At 37.0% G+C, this 13,986-nt stretch overlaps 1 protein-coding gene across 7 annotated transcripts in view; it reads right to left on the bottom strand.

The window, feature by feature from the left end:
- Window positions 1-410: 410 nt before the first annotated feature.
- Window positions 411-13,986, bottom strand: part of ODF2L (outer dense fiber of sperm tails 2 like) — a 38,248-nt gene continuing 24,672 nt past the window's right edge. For 3 of the 7 annotated variants that reach the window (XM_064588884.1, XM_064588883.1, XM_064588888.1), the window contains 6 exons: window positions 13,208-13,312; window positions 10,796-10,954; window positions 9,159-9,244; window positions 8,914-9,076; window positions 4,752-4,883; window positions 411-2,346 (listed from right to left, as the gene is read on the bottom strand). In XM_064588884.1, the coding sequence (XP_064444954.1) occupies window positions 2,218-2,346; window positions 4,752-4,883; window positions 8,914-9,076; window positions 9,159-9,244; window positions 10,796-10,954; window positions 13,208-13,312 (774 nt within the window). In that variant the 3' untranslated portion in view covers window positions 411-2,217. The remainder of the gene's footprint in view (window positions 2,347-4,751; window positions 4,884-8,913; window positions 9,077-9,158; window positions 9,245-10,795; window positions 10,955-13,207; window positions 13,313-13,986) is intronic. The other 4 variants (XM_054512763.2, XM_064588885.1, XM_064588886.1 and 1 more) reach the window with 4 other exon arrangements.

Genomic DNA, 13,986 nt, shown 5'->3' with positions numbered 1-13,986 from the left:
TAATGCATAGGCACAAACACCTTGGCAAAAATTAGAGGTATAATAAAAAGAAAATATTCACAGATGAAGTAAATGCATGATTGTTACAAGAAACCTTTACCTTTATTTATGAAATATATGAAGGTAGTGTGGTCATAGTTAGCAGAGACTCTGGATGCCTGCCACTTACTAGCTCTGTGGCCTTGGGCAAGAAACCTTTCTGTGCTTTGGTTTGCTGAAAAATAAATGGAATTAATAGCATCTATTAAGTGCTATTAAGTGTAAAGATTAAATGAGTTAGTACATGTCCCACACTGGGAGCTCTGTCTGGCACATAGCAAGTCCTCAGTAAATAAAAGCAATGCTCCCGCCGCCGCCACTCCTTGCACAGGAAAACAGCACTGTATGTAGAACTTTAATTTTAGAATCAGAAGAGTTAAGTTCAAATGCCAACTTCAAAATTTAAGAGTTTTATACCATAGCTATGGTAGTTAATCCTTCTATGCTTACATTTTTTTTCTATCTATCCACAAACATCAGTGGAGCATCTAGGTATGTACTAGCTATGGTGTAGTGGCTGGAATAGAAATAGGAATAAGGTACAGTTCTGCCCTTCAAGAGCTCAGTCTAATGAGCAATACTTAAGAACCTTAGTTTCCTTTCATCGGAGTATTTCTTAAAGCTCTCTTTGCCTTAGGAGTTGAAGAAAGGACCACAAGGGTCAAGTATGTGTTTTGGTAAAAGTACTCTGATTTAAAAAAAAAAAAAAAAAGGCAACACTAATGTTGTTAGCAATTATTGGGCAAACAATGTGGCCAGTTCCTGAAGTTACCATATTACGCTATTTTAAGAAAAATACTATTAAGCAGCTGGGTCACTGACAAGTAGCTCCCATAGATCCTAGGGCAGTCTTAGGTCCCCCTGAGGGGGACCAGAGAAAAGAAGGATCCCATTTCTGTTGGGGAGATGGCTCTGTTCATAGGCTGGACCGTGTCGTACACAATTTGCTTCTCTGGATGATCTTTTGAGACCTGAGTGCCCTTTCAATAAACAGCCCTCAAGCCATTGTCTGCGAGGAGCTACTATTACCTGATTCCTTGCTGACGACATCAATCCCCTTTTAGAGGATCTTGCCTCGGCACATCGGGTAGGAGATTGGGGGCAATAAGTTCTTGGTATCTCTTCTATGTCACTGCAGTAATAAAGACCTTATCCTACAACTTCTTGGTATTAACAGTGCTTATTTTAGTCATCCCAAGGGAGTTGGCCATGGAAAGGGGCAGGACAAGTTGTTCCCCTTTAATCTTTTAGTTACCTCACGGGCTTTAGAATGTCTACAGTGGGGCACCTGGGTGGCTCAGTTGGTTGAGCGACTGCCTTCGGCTCAGGTCATGATCCTGGAGTCCCGGGATCGAGTCCCACATCGGGCTCCCTGCTCTGCAGGGAGTCTGCTTCTCCCTCTCCCACTCCCCGTTTGTGTTCCCTCTCTCGCTGTGTCTTTCTCTGTCAAATAAATGAATAAAATCTTCAAAAAAAAAAAAAAATGTCTACAGTGACAATACCACACAATCACTAATTAAAAAAAAGAGAGACTACAAATTCACAGGCGAGCCCAAATGCCCATTCTCTATAAAGAAACAATGTACGCCAATGTGTTTTCATCTGTCACCATCAGCTGGCATTTAATAGCTATGATTTAAAATTCTTTATTAAAATCCTCACAGAAATTATAATGGCATCATACTTGAAACAGTAATAATTTGACATTTGGTATCTTTAGAAAGTATGTAATTATACTATTATTAACAATTAATATCCAGAATATTTTCCTTGATTTTATATATACATATATAGCACCACAAAGTAAAACAATTATATGTTATTCAAAATCATGTATTTGGCTCATAACTGGCCTAGATTCATTACAAATTCAATTAACTGATGGCTACAGTCACAAAAAATGATTCTGGCTTCTTTTCTGTGTGTGAAAACCATTCTAAAAATCAATATAATTTAAATAGGTATTAAACCAGAGCTAAATGAAAATTATCCAGCAAAAAGGAATACTAACATCAGTATCTTATTTTAAAGTTGCAATTGGAAAATAAATTGTATTTAAGAAAGCCTCATAAAAACTCTACTACCACCCATAAATTATATTTATTATTATTTTTGTACCTAATCATGTTTTAGACTTAGAGTAAAATCCTATTGCTTATAGAAAATAAATACAACCATTTATCCAAACATTGTTACATAAGAAGTTTTTAGAAACTGTAAATAATTCTTAATACTTTCGTTTTGATTCTCTGACTTTTCAAGACTATGTTGTATTTCCTTCAAACATACTTCCTGGTGTTGTGCTTTCTAAATAAAAAAAGAAATAAAGATAATCAATAATGACATTCATATGAAAGGGTAGAGTCATAATGTAAAATTTATATATACAATTAAATACATGACTTTTAATTTTTTGAGAGAATTCTAACATCTGATACGTGCATTAACAACATATCTTAGAGCTCATTTTTCTTTAAAATCCCGCATAACTAAAGTACATACATGGTTGATCTTTACTGTCATATAGCTTGTAATACACAGTCAACCCCAAATGATTACATATTTAATATGATTAACATAACAGATTTTATTTAAAACTGTCAAAACTATTTTTCATTACATTTAACATGACCTATTTTAATATCAGTTTTTGCCATTTTCATATTTTATTTATTTATTATTATTTCTTAAAGATTTTATTTATTTATTTGACAGACAGCGACACAGTGAGAGAAGGAACATAAGCAGGGGGCGTGGGAGAGGGAGAAGCAGGCTTCCCCCGGAATGTGGGGCACCATTTTCATATTTTATACATAAGACTTTTGCTGCCTTAAAAAGTGACAGAATTCTAGTTTTAATATGAACATTTTATTTTTACAATCCTTTAAAAATAAAAAGAACTCTAAATATTACAGGCGTTCTTTATTTGAGGGAAAAATTAAAAGCCCAATATATTTTTTTAACATATTCAGTTGCATATAAATTCTCAAGTAGATTTGTTCACTGAAAATACTTCAGATAGGCTGCAAATATCATCTAGCTTCCAACTGAAATGTAGGCATCTTAAGAAGAGAAATCTTTTTTTTTTTCCCCTCCTTCCTATCTGGTATTCAGTGACACCTGATCCCTTCTGAAACTGAGTGATACCCCCTGGGGGCAGTGGAGTGGTATGAAGCAATGTGCTAGGCGGGGCTACACAAAGTCACAGAATGAATATAGTGAATCTTTGTGGAACATCAATTTTACTAAACAGTTTGGAGGGGAAAATATTAATAAGAACACACTTCTATTGTAGGGGAGAATGTAAAATGTTCACGGATTTTAGGATAATCTATTAGACTCCAAAGACATTTCAGGCTTCAGGCACGGCAGCCTGGGTTAAGGAGGTGAGGCCACGCTTGGGTCTGCGCATTCACTCTGCCCCAGCTGAAGCACTTGGGCAGAAGATCTGAGGAAGTCTGCTTGTGGGCAGGGCACTGTGCAAGACACTGGGAGAGAACCAACTATGAGACCAGCTCCTGGGGTGCTTACAACTCAGCTAGAGCTAGGACACGTATACAAAATAAATACTGACCTGCCCACAGAACTGTACCCTGGAAGGGACAGAACACACAGACTCAGCAATGTCTAAATCTTTGCTTAGAATTCTAGATTTTTACTACTGTAAAAATTATCAGGTTTAACAGAACATCACATCTTAAACTCACTTATTTTGGCAGAACTTAACCAAGCACTGCGAACATTATAGAGAAACCCAGCTCATCTTACTACTTATTTTTTCAGAAGTTTTAATTACACATGTTTTACAGTATCTGAAATTCTGATGGTGAGAAAAAAATTTTTTTAAATAAATATAAGAGATTTAGAATAAAGGGCAGACCCGTGCTACATTAAAAGTGAGAAATGTTTGTTCTGATTAAATTGCCATGGAAATTTTGACGGTGATAAAATTAAATTAATATTGCATGCCAAAAATCAATTAAGTTTTGAACCTTTCACATTTTCAACTTTGTAGACACTTGGGAATGAAAAAATAGTTTTCGTGGCATCTCTGGTTCCCGGAAAAGGTAAAGTATCATCATTTTCTATGTCATCAAGTAGACCGTTATCAAGTAATCTAGTCACGACTAATGCTAGCTTCCATAGTATCTTACGCCAATTGACTATTTTCATGAATATTTAGGAAAAGACATCAGAAGATTAAACACAGCCAATTTGGGATTCTCATTTCATGGCTGAGTGGCTCAGAGCACCTATCTTATATGCAGATATAACAACACTGAATATTTACTTAATAGAAACTCATGACTTTCTAAAAGTATAATATTCATTACTCAAGACAGATACCAAAGTCTAACTCATAATAGTTTGAATTGTGTATCTTAAAAAAAATGAAAAATTCGTACCAGAAACTCCTCAGTAGATTGTATCTGTAAGTTTCATTAAGCAGCTATTGTGCTAAAGTAATGTGCAGGAAAGGGCCTGATGAGACTTCGGGGAAATGTGCTAGGAGCTACCAAGGATGCAAGGTAATAACTCTTTGGCATAATCATGACATTTTAAATTTTTATGATTTATATTATTTGTTATTCTTAATATTACCAGTAAACCAAGAGTCCTGATTCCCCTCACTTCATACTTTAACGAAACTACATGGTAAGAATGTTACATACTAATTTATTTTTTATGAAAATACATTAAGCCATACTAACACTTACGCTGTGCATTTTGCAAACAAGTTGATTTTGTTCTTCATTTTTCTTTCTAAGTTCAATTTCCAGATTTAATATTTTAATCTGCAAAGCCCTCTCTCTAGATGACATTTTCTCTATTTCTTCAGAAACCTGTAATTTTCATTAAAAGAGTAAAATAACTAAATAAACTTTCTTTAAAGTATGATCTAAAGCCTTGACATAATTATACTCTACCTCTTTTTCTGAACAGTTTAATTACAAAATGTTTAAAGATGTTCTATCCTGGGTGCCTGGGTGGCTCAGTCGTTAAGCGTCTGCCTTCGGCTCAGGTCATGATCCCAGGGTCTTGGGATCATGTCCCACATTGGGTTCCCTGCTCCGCGGGAAGCCTGCTCCTCCCTCTCCCACTCCCCCTGCTTGTGTTCCTACTCTCACTCTCTCTCTCTCTGTCAAATAAATAAATAAAATCTTTAAAAAAAAAAAATGTCCTATCCTGAGGAAACACATATAGCATAAATATGTTTACTTCTTTTTGCAGTCAAAGTATCAGCAAAATTAGCCTGATACGGAAGAAGTATACATATTTGCACTCCTCTGTGACTTAGGTAGGTGTTTTTCCCAATACTCTATTTTTATAACCTACTGAGACCGGCTGGCATGGTATACGTATTTACATTCACCGTGGTGTCCAGAGTTGGGGTGGAGTACAGCAAGTTCTCATTCAGTGTGGACGGTAGACTGGATGGATGAGATAGGGACAGGGCAGGGGAGGTATGCACTTCACTCACACACACACCAGACTGGTTTTTCACTCATTCACTTCCAAAGTGGTCTGAATTTGAGTTTTCTTATTTCTATGATTGCTTATTTTAGCAGAAAGTCTAGCTTAGCTATGTTCATCCAATGATTCAGATATGTGGGAGCCTATTTGCAAGAATGCTGGGTTGGAGCCACAAGAATAAGAGTCGAGGCGAGGACTAGTTCAGGAGCAAGGAGCTAGTGGGAAGGCCTGTCCTCTAATCACACTCCTGTAAACTCAGTTCCAAGTTATTATGAAGTAATTTACAAAGATTTCTTTCACACAAATTCCAAGGGCAATGGTGTGTGAGGCATGCTAGCAGGATCTGAAGCTGTAGGAGAAAGAGTCTTGACAATGTCCTCAGTGTGGACAATGGTGACAAGGCAGTGATGGCACTCCTCACCTGGCAGGAACTAGAGACAGCCCCATGTTCCAGTGCAGCGGGAGAGAAAGAAGGCAGACTCTGAACACTTCTGAGAAGGAATCTGAGAACACCTAGCATTTCTGAAGTCCACTTAGGCTGAACCCAGGAGAAAGTCTTTTATTTTCCTCCCAAAGGTTGATGGGGCTGAGAAATCTGGATTACATTTCTATCATCGGCAATACATTTCACTACTTAGCTTTTATTCAAGGATATCTCTTTCAAAGTAAATTTAAATTGGTTTCCCAGACTTTAAAGTATATATATATATATATATATATATATATATATAAAGTATGTAAGTATATATATTTATATACACACACATACATGGCACTTGTGATATAAAAGCCACACTTCAGGGATATCAGATTTTATCTAACTTACATGGAATTGCCATTAACAGGCTTGAGAAAGACAAGGGTGGAAGAGAGTTTAGAGGGATTTAGATTCAAAATTTGGTATTGGACATGTTAAGTTTGAGATGCCTATGTTAAGTAGAGATGTCAAGTAGCAGAATATCTGAGTCTAGATTTCAGGAGAGAGAGAAGTCTGGGGTGGAGATATACATCTGAGAGTCATCATGTATAGACAATCTCTTTTTAGCATCACTCAATCTGATGAGAAAACTCATCATCCCCATTTCACTAATTAAGAAACTAGAGTTTTTTTTGTTTTGTTTTGTTTTAAGATTTTATTTATTTATTTGACAGAGACAGAGATAGCGAGAGCAGGAACACAAGCAGCAGGAGTGGGAGAGGGAGAAGCAGGCTTCCCCCCGAGGAGGGAGCCCGATGTGGGACTCGATCCCAGGACCCTGGGATCATGACCTGAGCCGAAGGCAGACGCTTAACAACTGAGCCACCCAGGCGCCCCAAGAAACTAGAGTTTAGAGAAGTGATTCATTCTGGGTCAGGGTGTAATGTGTCAGAGCCAGATTTCACATCCAGTTCCTGTTGGACTCCAAAGCCTACCTTAAGTCCTTTCAAGACTATATTTTCAAGTCATTTGATAAATCTACCCATTCTTTAAGACCCTCCTGCATTGAAGACATGAATAGACATTTCTGCAACAAAGACATCTAAATGAACAACAGACCCATGAAAAAGTGCTCAACATCATTTGGCATCAGGGAAATACAAATCAAAACCTCAATGAGATACCACCTCATACCGGTCAGAATGGTTAAAATTGACAAGTGAGGAAAGGACTGATGTTGGCAAGGATGCGGAAAAAGGGGAACCCTCCTACACTGTTGGTGGGAATGCAAGCTGGTGCAGTCACTCTGGAAAACAGTATGGAGGTTCCTCAAAAAGTTGAAAATAGAGCTACCATACAACCCAGCAATGGCACTACTGGGTATTTACCCCAAAGATACAAATGTAGTGATCCGAAGGGGCACATGCACCCCGATGTTTGTAGCCACAATAATGTCCACAATAGCCAAATTATGGAAAGAGCCTAGATGTCCATTGACAGATGAATGGATAAAGAAGATATGGTGTATATATATACAATGGAATATTATGCAGAAAAAATGAAATCTTGCCATTTGCAATGACGTGGATGGAACTAGAGGGTATTATGCTAAGTGAAATAAGTCAAACAGAGAAAGCCAATTATCATATGATCTCACTGATATGAGGAATTTGAGAAACAAGACAGAGGATCATAGGGGAAGGGAGGGACAAACCGTAAGAGACTCTTAATCTCAGGAAACAAACCGAGGGTTGCTGGAGTGGAGGCGGGTGGGAGGGATGGGGTGGCTGGGTGATGGACATTGGGGAAGGTATGTGCTATGATGAGTGCTGTGAATTGTGTAACACTGTTGAATCACAGATCTGTACCTCTGAAACAAATAATACATTATATGTTAAAAAAAAAAAGGACCCTCCTGCATCATTTCCCATTACCCCCACGTGAAACGAACAATGTCCTCTGGTGTACCTGTACCCTCCCTCTGTTGTCGCACCAACATGCTGTATGTCACTCACTTGTCTGTTCACATATTATCCTCCCCCTGTATGAGTGTCCTGAGAGCTAAGGCCAGGTCTGTTGGAGGAGGTTATCAAAAAGATGTGACCTCCAGGTGACCCACGAGCTGGACCTGGGCAACTGGAAGCTCCCCACCCTCTCCCCTGTCCTTGAGATATGTGTTCTGATTTCCTCCCCTGCTCCCAGAAGCCACTCCAAGTAAAGAGCCTTGAGAAGGGAATGTGGTGTTAAGGCTATTTGGACTGAACCTAGTTAAGGGCCTCTATATAAACTTTTAAGATTCTGTCAGGCGTAGAAATCTACTCATCTTGTGGCCATCCAAGAAAACTCTTGTGTTCCCTTGCTTATTAAACCTGTCACCTTCCAACCTGGAGTGGTTTGCCTCTTTCTACAGTCTTTCCCTGCCCTCTGCATACAGGTTTCCCATAACACCAGGGAAACTGCCAAGGAGCTTGCAAACTAACAAGGTCTTATTCATCTTTGCATCTCAAAAGCTAACAGAGTGGCTGACACACAGTGAGATTTTTATTAAATGTTAACCAAATGGATTTAACTGGAATTTAATTCTTACATGTACTTATGTAACAATACTGGCCAAAAGAAAAGGGAGTTGAGCTCTACAGCTCACCAGATCCCGATCAAAACCATAATGTTCAACAATTTGCACAACTGCTTTGGTTTTATTAAAAAAAAAGGGGGGGGGGTGCTCCTTCCATGTTTTCCATCTCTGCCCTCTGCCCTGCCACATCATCATTTACCTAGTGAACTAACTGCACCAGTAATATACAGCTGTTTAGCTCCAAAAGGGAAAAGTAAGTAAAAAACAGAAATGTAATTGCTCTCTTCACCCTGTCATCAGGATAAATACAATAACTGTAGGTTTGGTAAGATGAGATATTGTCTGTTTAAAAAGACGACTCTTTGGTAAACTAATTAAAAAGTTTCTAAATAAAGGCCATCTGTACCTTTTGTCTTCCTTCTTCTAAAGCAGCTTCCAGCTGTCTGGCCAATGCTGTATATTCTGCTGATTTCTCTTTAAACTTAAGATTGCTATGCTTAAGACATTCTTCTTGGTTTGCCAGCTTCTTTTCAAGCTCTTTATTTTCTGCATCCATCTGTTCTAATTTTCTTTTTACAGAAAACATACATTTTAAAATTATAGTGTGTAGAGAAAAATGTAACACCAATTTTAAGTCAATTTAATACTTACTGTTTAAGGTTTTCACACTTCAACTGAATAAGATAATTTTCCTCTTCCAGAGAAAGCTTTCTCAGAAGATTATGATTTGCATCAACCTAAAAGGGGAAAAAAAAAAGTTTTCCTGGTTATTTTCTTTATAACCAACTTCCAAAGAAATCTATATACTTTGTTAGAATAATCATAAAAAACAAGAAGACGTAAATATTATTATTACTACTGAACAGAGAGACACAAAGAAATATTGCATTGTTAAAACACAGGCTCTTAAATTCCTGATTAATTTTAAAAACACTAAACTGCCTCATGAAAAATCATCTACTAAAAATTTTTCTGAAAGATAGCAAATAATACATTCTGAACAATGCTTTCTTGGAAAAGGATGTTTATTTTATTAAGTAAATTTGAAGACTACACAGTATTAATCTCCTATTGTTGGATTTTTAAGTACTCTTATAATTTCTTGTTTTACCTAAAGACAGTGATTGATAATTAACTATGAAGTTGTAACTACAAGTAAAAACCATGTTTGTGAGAAACAAAATAAAATAAGCAAATCAACCAAAGACAATTTGCCAATACCAAGACAGAATATTCTTCCCATTGCTTCAAAAGCTATATTTATTTTAAGAAGCTTTGAAAATAAAATTTTTCTCATAATTTAATTAATAATTTAGGTTATCTATACAGATTTGGCATTTTCCTAGAAAAATCTCTTCTCAGAAATTTAAATTTAGCAAAATTTTGTTTGCATGTTTAAAAACAGGATGTATTTCAAAATTAAAATCCAGATTACAGGGCGCCTGGGTGGCTCAGTTGGTTAAAGCAACTGCCTTCGGCTCAGGTCATGATCCTGGAGTCCCGGGATCGAGTCCCGCATCGGGCTCCCTGCTCAGCGAGGAGCCTGCTTCTCCCCCTGACCCTCCCCCCTCTCATGTGCTCTCTCTCATTCTCGCTCTCTCAAATAAATAAATAAATCTTTAAAAATAAATAAATAAATAAATAAAATCCAGATTACATTTGGAAGACAGACAGGGAATTGTTCCTAAAATTGTTTTGCAAATAAACAAAAACACTTGCTACCTCCTTGCACATGCATCTTTGAAAAAACATAATTAAAGAAATATTTATTAAGCACTTACTCTGCTAGGCATTGAATTAGGAGGTGGCTATGTGGTAACTAACTGGGCACCCATGATCTCTGTTTTGATGAAGTACAAAAGTATATGTTGGCAAAAAAATAACTGAGAAGAATCCAAATGAACTCAATGCATAATTCTAATTAAAATAAATTGTAATTTTTGTAAGGTAAATTACAATAATTTAGCTTATCCTGATGTCAAAAAATATATATGTAAATATAGCATTGCTCCTTCTCTCATGCTGTTACCATGTTCTGCAATATCTAAATATAGATTTGTACAAATAAACGAAAATGAGCAATTTTAGTTACCAATTTTTCATGATAAAATACTAAAAGAATAGCTTGCAGAATATTACAGCACCTGCAATAAACTGATAAACTGATAGAGATGGGAGTTTAAAAAAAAAAAAAAAATCAACCCCTGACAGTAGTGCCTTCAACTGGTGAAATCATTCCAAAGTTTCCTTTCACGTATCTAGTAGAAAGCAGAATGCCGGCCGGACACCTGGCCCTGCAGCTCGCTAACGGTGTGCGCCTGGTCTGCACATTTCCCCTTGCAGTGCTGCAGGCTCTCCTGACACTCGTGAAGCCTCCCTTCCGCCGCCGTCAAGGAATCGCGGACGCGCTCTAACTCCTGCAGATGAGACTCCATCTGGCCTCTCAACTGAGTTGTAGCATTAGGGAAATAAGTGCAAAGTCACACATTCAGCATTAACGTTTTTACTATCTTAAATACTAGATATGCTCGTAATATAGTAAGTATTTTAGGTATAATGGTTTTAAACGAAAAGATTCAACCAAATAAATATGAATAAACATTAAGTGAGACTCTGCTATAGAGAACGCGTACCTCAAAAGTGGGCTGTACTTTGGTTTTCAAAAAGTTTGTTGAGTAATACAACGCTGTATGTTAATAACATTAGAGTTAAAATTTTAAAAATATTTTTTAAAAAAGTTTGTTGAGTCAATGCATACAGTTTTATCAGCCTACAGGGGAGAACGTTTAACCTACTTAGGAAAGCAAACTTTGTGAATCCTGTCATTTATCTTCAAGCATAGTTATTACTAGTAAAGCTGGTATGGTCGTTTGCTACTGTCCAGCCATCTAGCTAAAGTAACTGTCACTTTGTCAATCTTGTAACTCAGATATTTCAATTAGAATAGGCTTGCTGCACTCATCTTAGTCCAGATTGGTGGGGTTTATGGTGTATTATATCAAGATAGCTCATATCATCAGTCCTCAGTAGACTGTCGTTTCATCATGAATATTACTAGGAGCAAGTCTAATTTTATCTACAGTCACCCCTTTGGCCACTGCAGTGCCTCATCATGACAATTTTGTGGAGATGTGACAAGAAGCACCCCTAAGAAATGCTTACATGGTTAATTAAGAAAAAATAACCAGACATATGGCATTTAGGATGTTTACAGGGAGGAAAACACAAGAGCTAGAGTCTTTCCCTGAGACAGGGAACACCTAGAGCTACTGTGCACATCTGGCATTCTTGATCACAAAAGATAAGACGAGAACAAAGCACACCTTTGGGACCCCAAACATCTGAGAGCCCATGAGAAAACCAGGAGACTTGACAGTGGAAAAGGAAAAGGAAAAATTTCATCTTAAAAAATGACTTTTCTGGGCGCCTGGGTGGCTCAGTTGGTTAAGCGACTGCCTTCGGCTCAGGTCATGATCCCGGAGTCCTGGGATCGAGTCCCACATCTGGCTCCCGGCTCAGCGGGGAGCCTGCTTCTCCCTCTGACCCTATCCCCTCTCATGCGGTTTCTCTCTCTCTCAAATAAATAAATAAATAAATAAATAAATAAATAAATAAATAAATAAATAAAATCTTTAAGAAAAAAAAAATGACTTTTCTGGTTTAATACCAGTTAGAAGACATTGTGACTCATGGTATCTGAAAATCACAGGCTTCTGCCCCATCAGCCTCCTGAACCGGTTTTTTAATAGACTTTTATTTACAGTGTTGCCTAGCAAAAAGAGGAGACCTTTGTGGTGGTACCTCTCGTGAGAGACAGAGACCAGGACACATGAAATGCTAGACATGCTGCTAAAAATAGGTGAAAAGTAATTCTAAGAAAGTAGTAAGTTGCATGTTTGGTGGGCTATCTTTATCTCTGTTTAACCAGCAGAATGCCTGCTCTGGCTGACCTCTTCTTCACACTGTGCCTCACTCAGACTTCTCAATCCCAAGACGTGGGGGCAACCCAGAGACAGTCACCTTATTACACTCAGTTGGAAGTGACTGGTAACATCCCATGACCTCTCCAGCCGGGAGTCAGTGTCCTACGACTTCCACTGCTTCCTTACCAAAACAACATGAGAAGACCCAAAGAGGGATGTGGTTTCACTTAAAAAGTTAAAAATATTCACAAAAACATCATAACTTGCCAACACTGGCCTTCCCCTCACTCTGTTGCAATGGGGTGATAAAAGGGAAATCATGCTGCTTTTTTAAATATTATTTTTCTTCCAAAAAGCATCTAGCAGCGAATATTTACTTTACTTTACTTTTTAGACACAAAAGATTTAGTACCCAAAACAAAAAAGTGGGATTAAAAAGGAGAGATATTCAAATTTGCATATTTGTGGCTGATGAAGCCCGTGATAAGTGATAACCATTTTTTTTTTGAGATATGTGAGTCTGCTCTTGTATCAGAAAAATTAAACACTTATGCTATTTTCCAAATATTAAGGAAAAAGTAAAAAAACATTCATACAAACAAACATTTCAAGCCTGGAGGAAACATTATGTCCTTAGAAAACAAACTCTTACAGAGATTTAAGATAGATAATTCCTAGGTCAAAACTAGAGAAAATGATCACAATAAAAAAATATGTATAATATTCATAAAGTATAAAACATAAATATTATTTTATTGCTTAAAACATCAAACTCACCTTCTCTAATTTTTTATTTTTGTTTTTTGTAATTAGGTTATTCTCACGTAGTAAATTTTCGCATCTGCTTTTCACCATTTCAGCTGCTTCTTGCAATTTTTGTATCTGAAAATAAAATATATTATTAGAGTAACATATTTTATTAAGACCATAAAGTAAATTAAAAAACTAAACATCTGAATTTTTAATTTTAAACAAATCATTATTTCCCTATTAACACCCTCAAAATCTTTATCTAATGTTATTCCTACTTTAATACAAAAATCGCTCAGGGCTCTGAGGTTGCTCCAATCCACAATCCTTTTATGATTTACCTGTCTTTTCACATCAATATTTCTAGACCCTCCCCTTGAGCCTGAATATTAGAGAGATCTTTATTTGCAGGTCAAGGTCACCTTAAAGAATAAAAAAAAAAAAAATCTGAAGATTAAGGAGTAACTGAAATATGCTGACATGTATGTCCACATGCAGTTTTGGGAAAAGTCACATTTATTATAACAAAATAAAATACATTTTTGTTTTCTTAAAAAAAAAAATCAATCTCTGGTCCAAACTAGCTCCCATACCAATTATTTTACACTTAAAACAATGCTTAAAAAAAAAAAAAATCTGAGGCCTTTATACAAAGCCCAGAGCCTAGAACATGCACATCATTCTTGCTGAGGGATTAAACCCAAACACCCAGCTGGACGACCCAGCTGACATTCTCAGTAACAGGCCCACAGTCCACCACAACCTCCATCCTACCTCTGGTAAGTTCCACATGACCGCAGGATTCT

Source organism: Mirounga angustirostris, unplaced genomic scaffold, assembly GCF_029215605.1.
Source record: "Mirounga angustirostris isolate CCGP_5_RB_7025 unplaced genomic scaffold, mMirAng1.0.hap1 SCAF_4, whole genome shotgun sequence".
In the NCBI taxonomy this organism is placed as follows: domain Eukaryota; kingdom Metazoa; phylum Chordata; class Mammalia; order Carnivora; family Phocidae; genus Mirounga; species Mirounga angustirostris.
The sequence above is the reverse complement of the archived record's forward strand: the minus strand, read 5'-3'. Positions and strand labels throughout refer to the sequence as shown.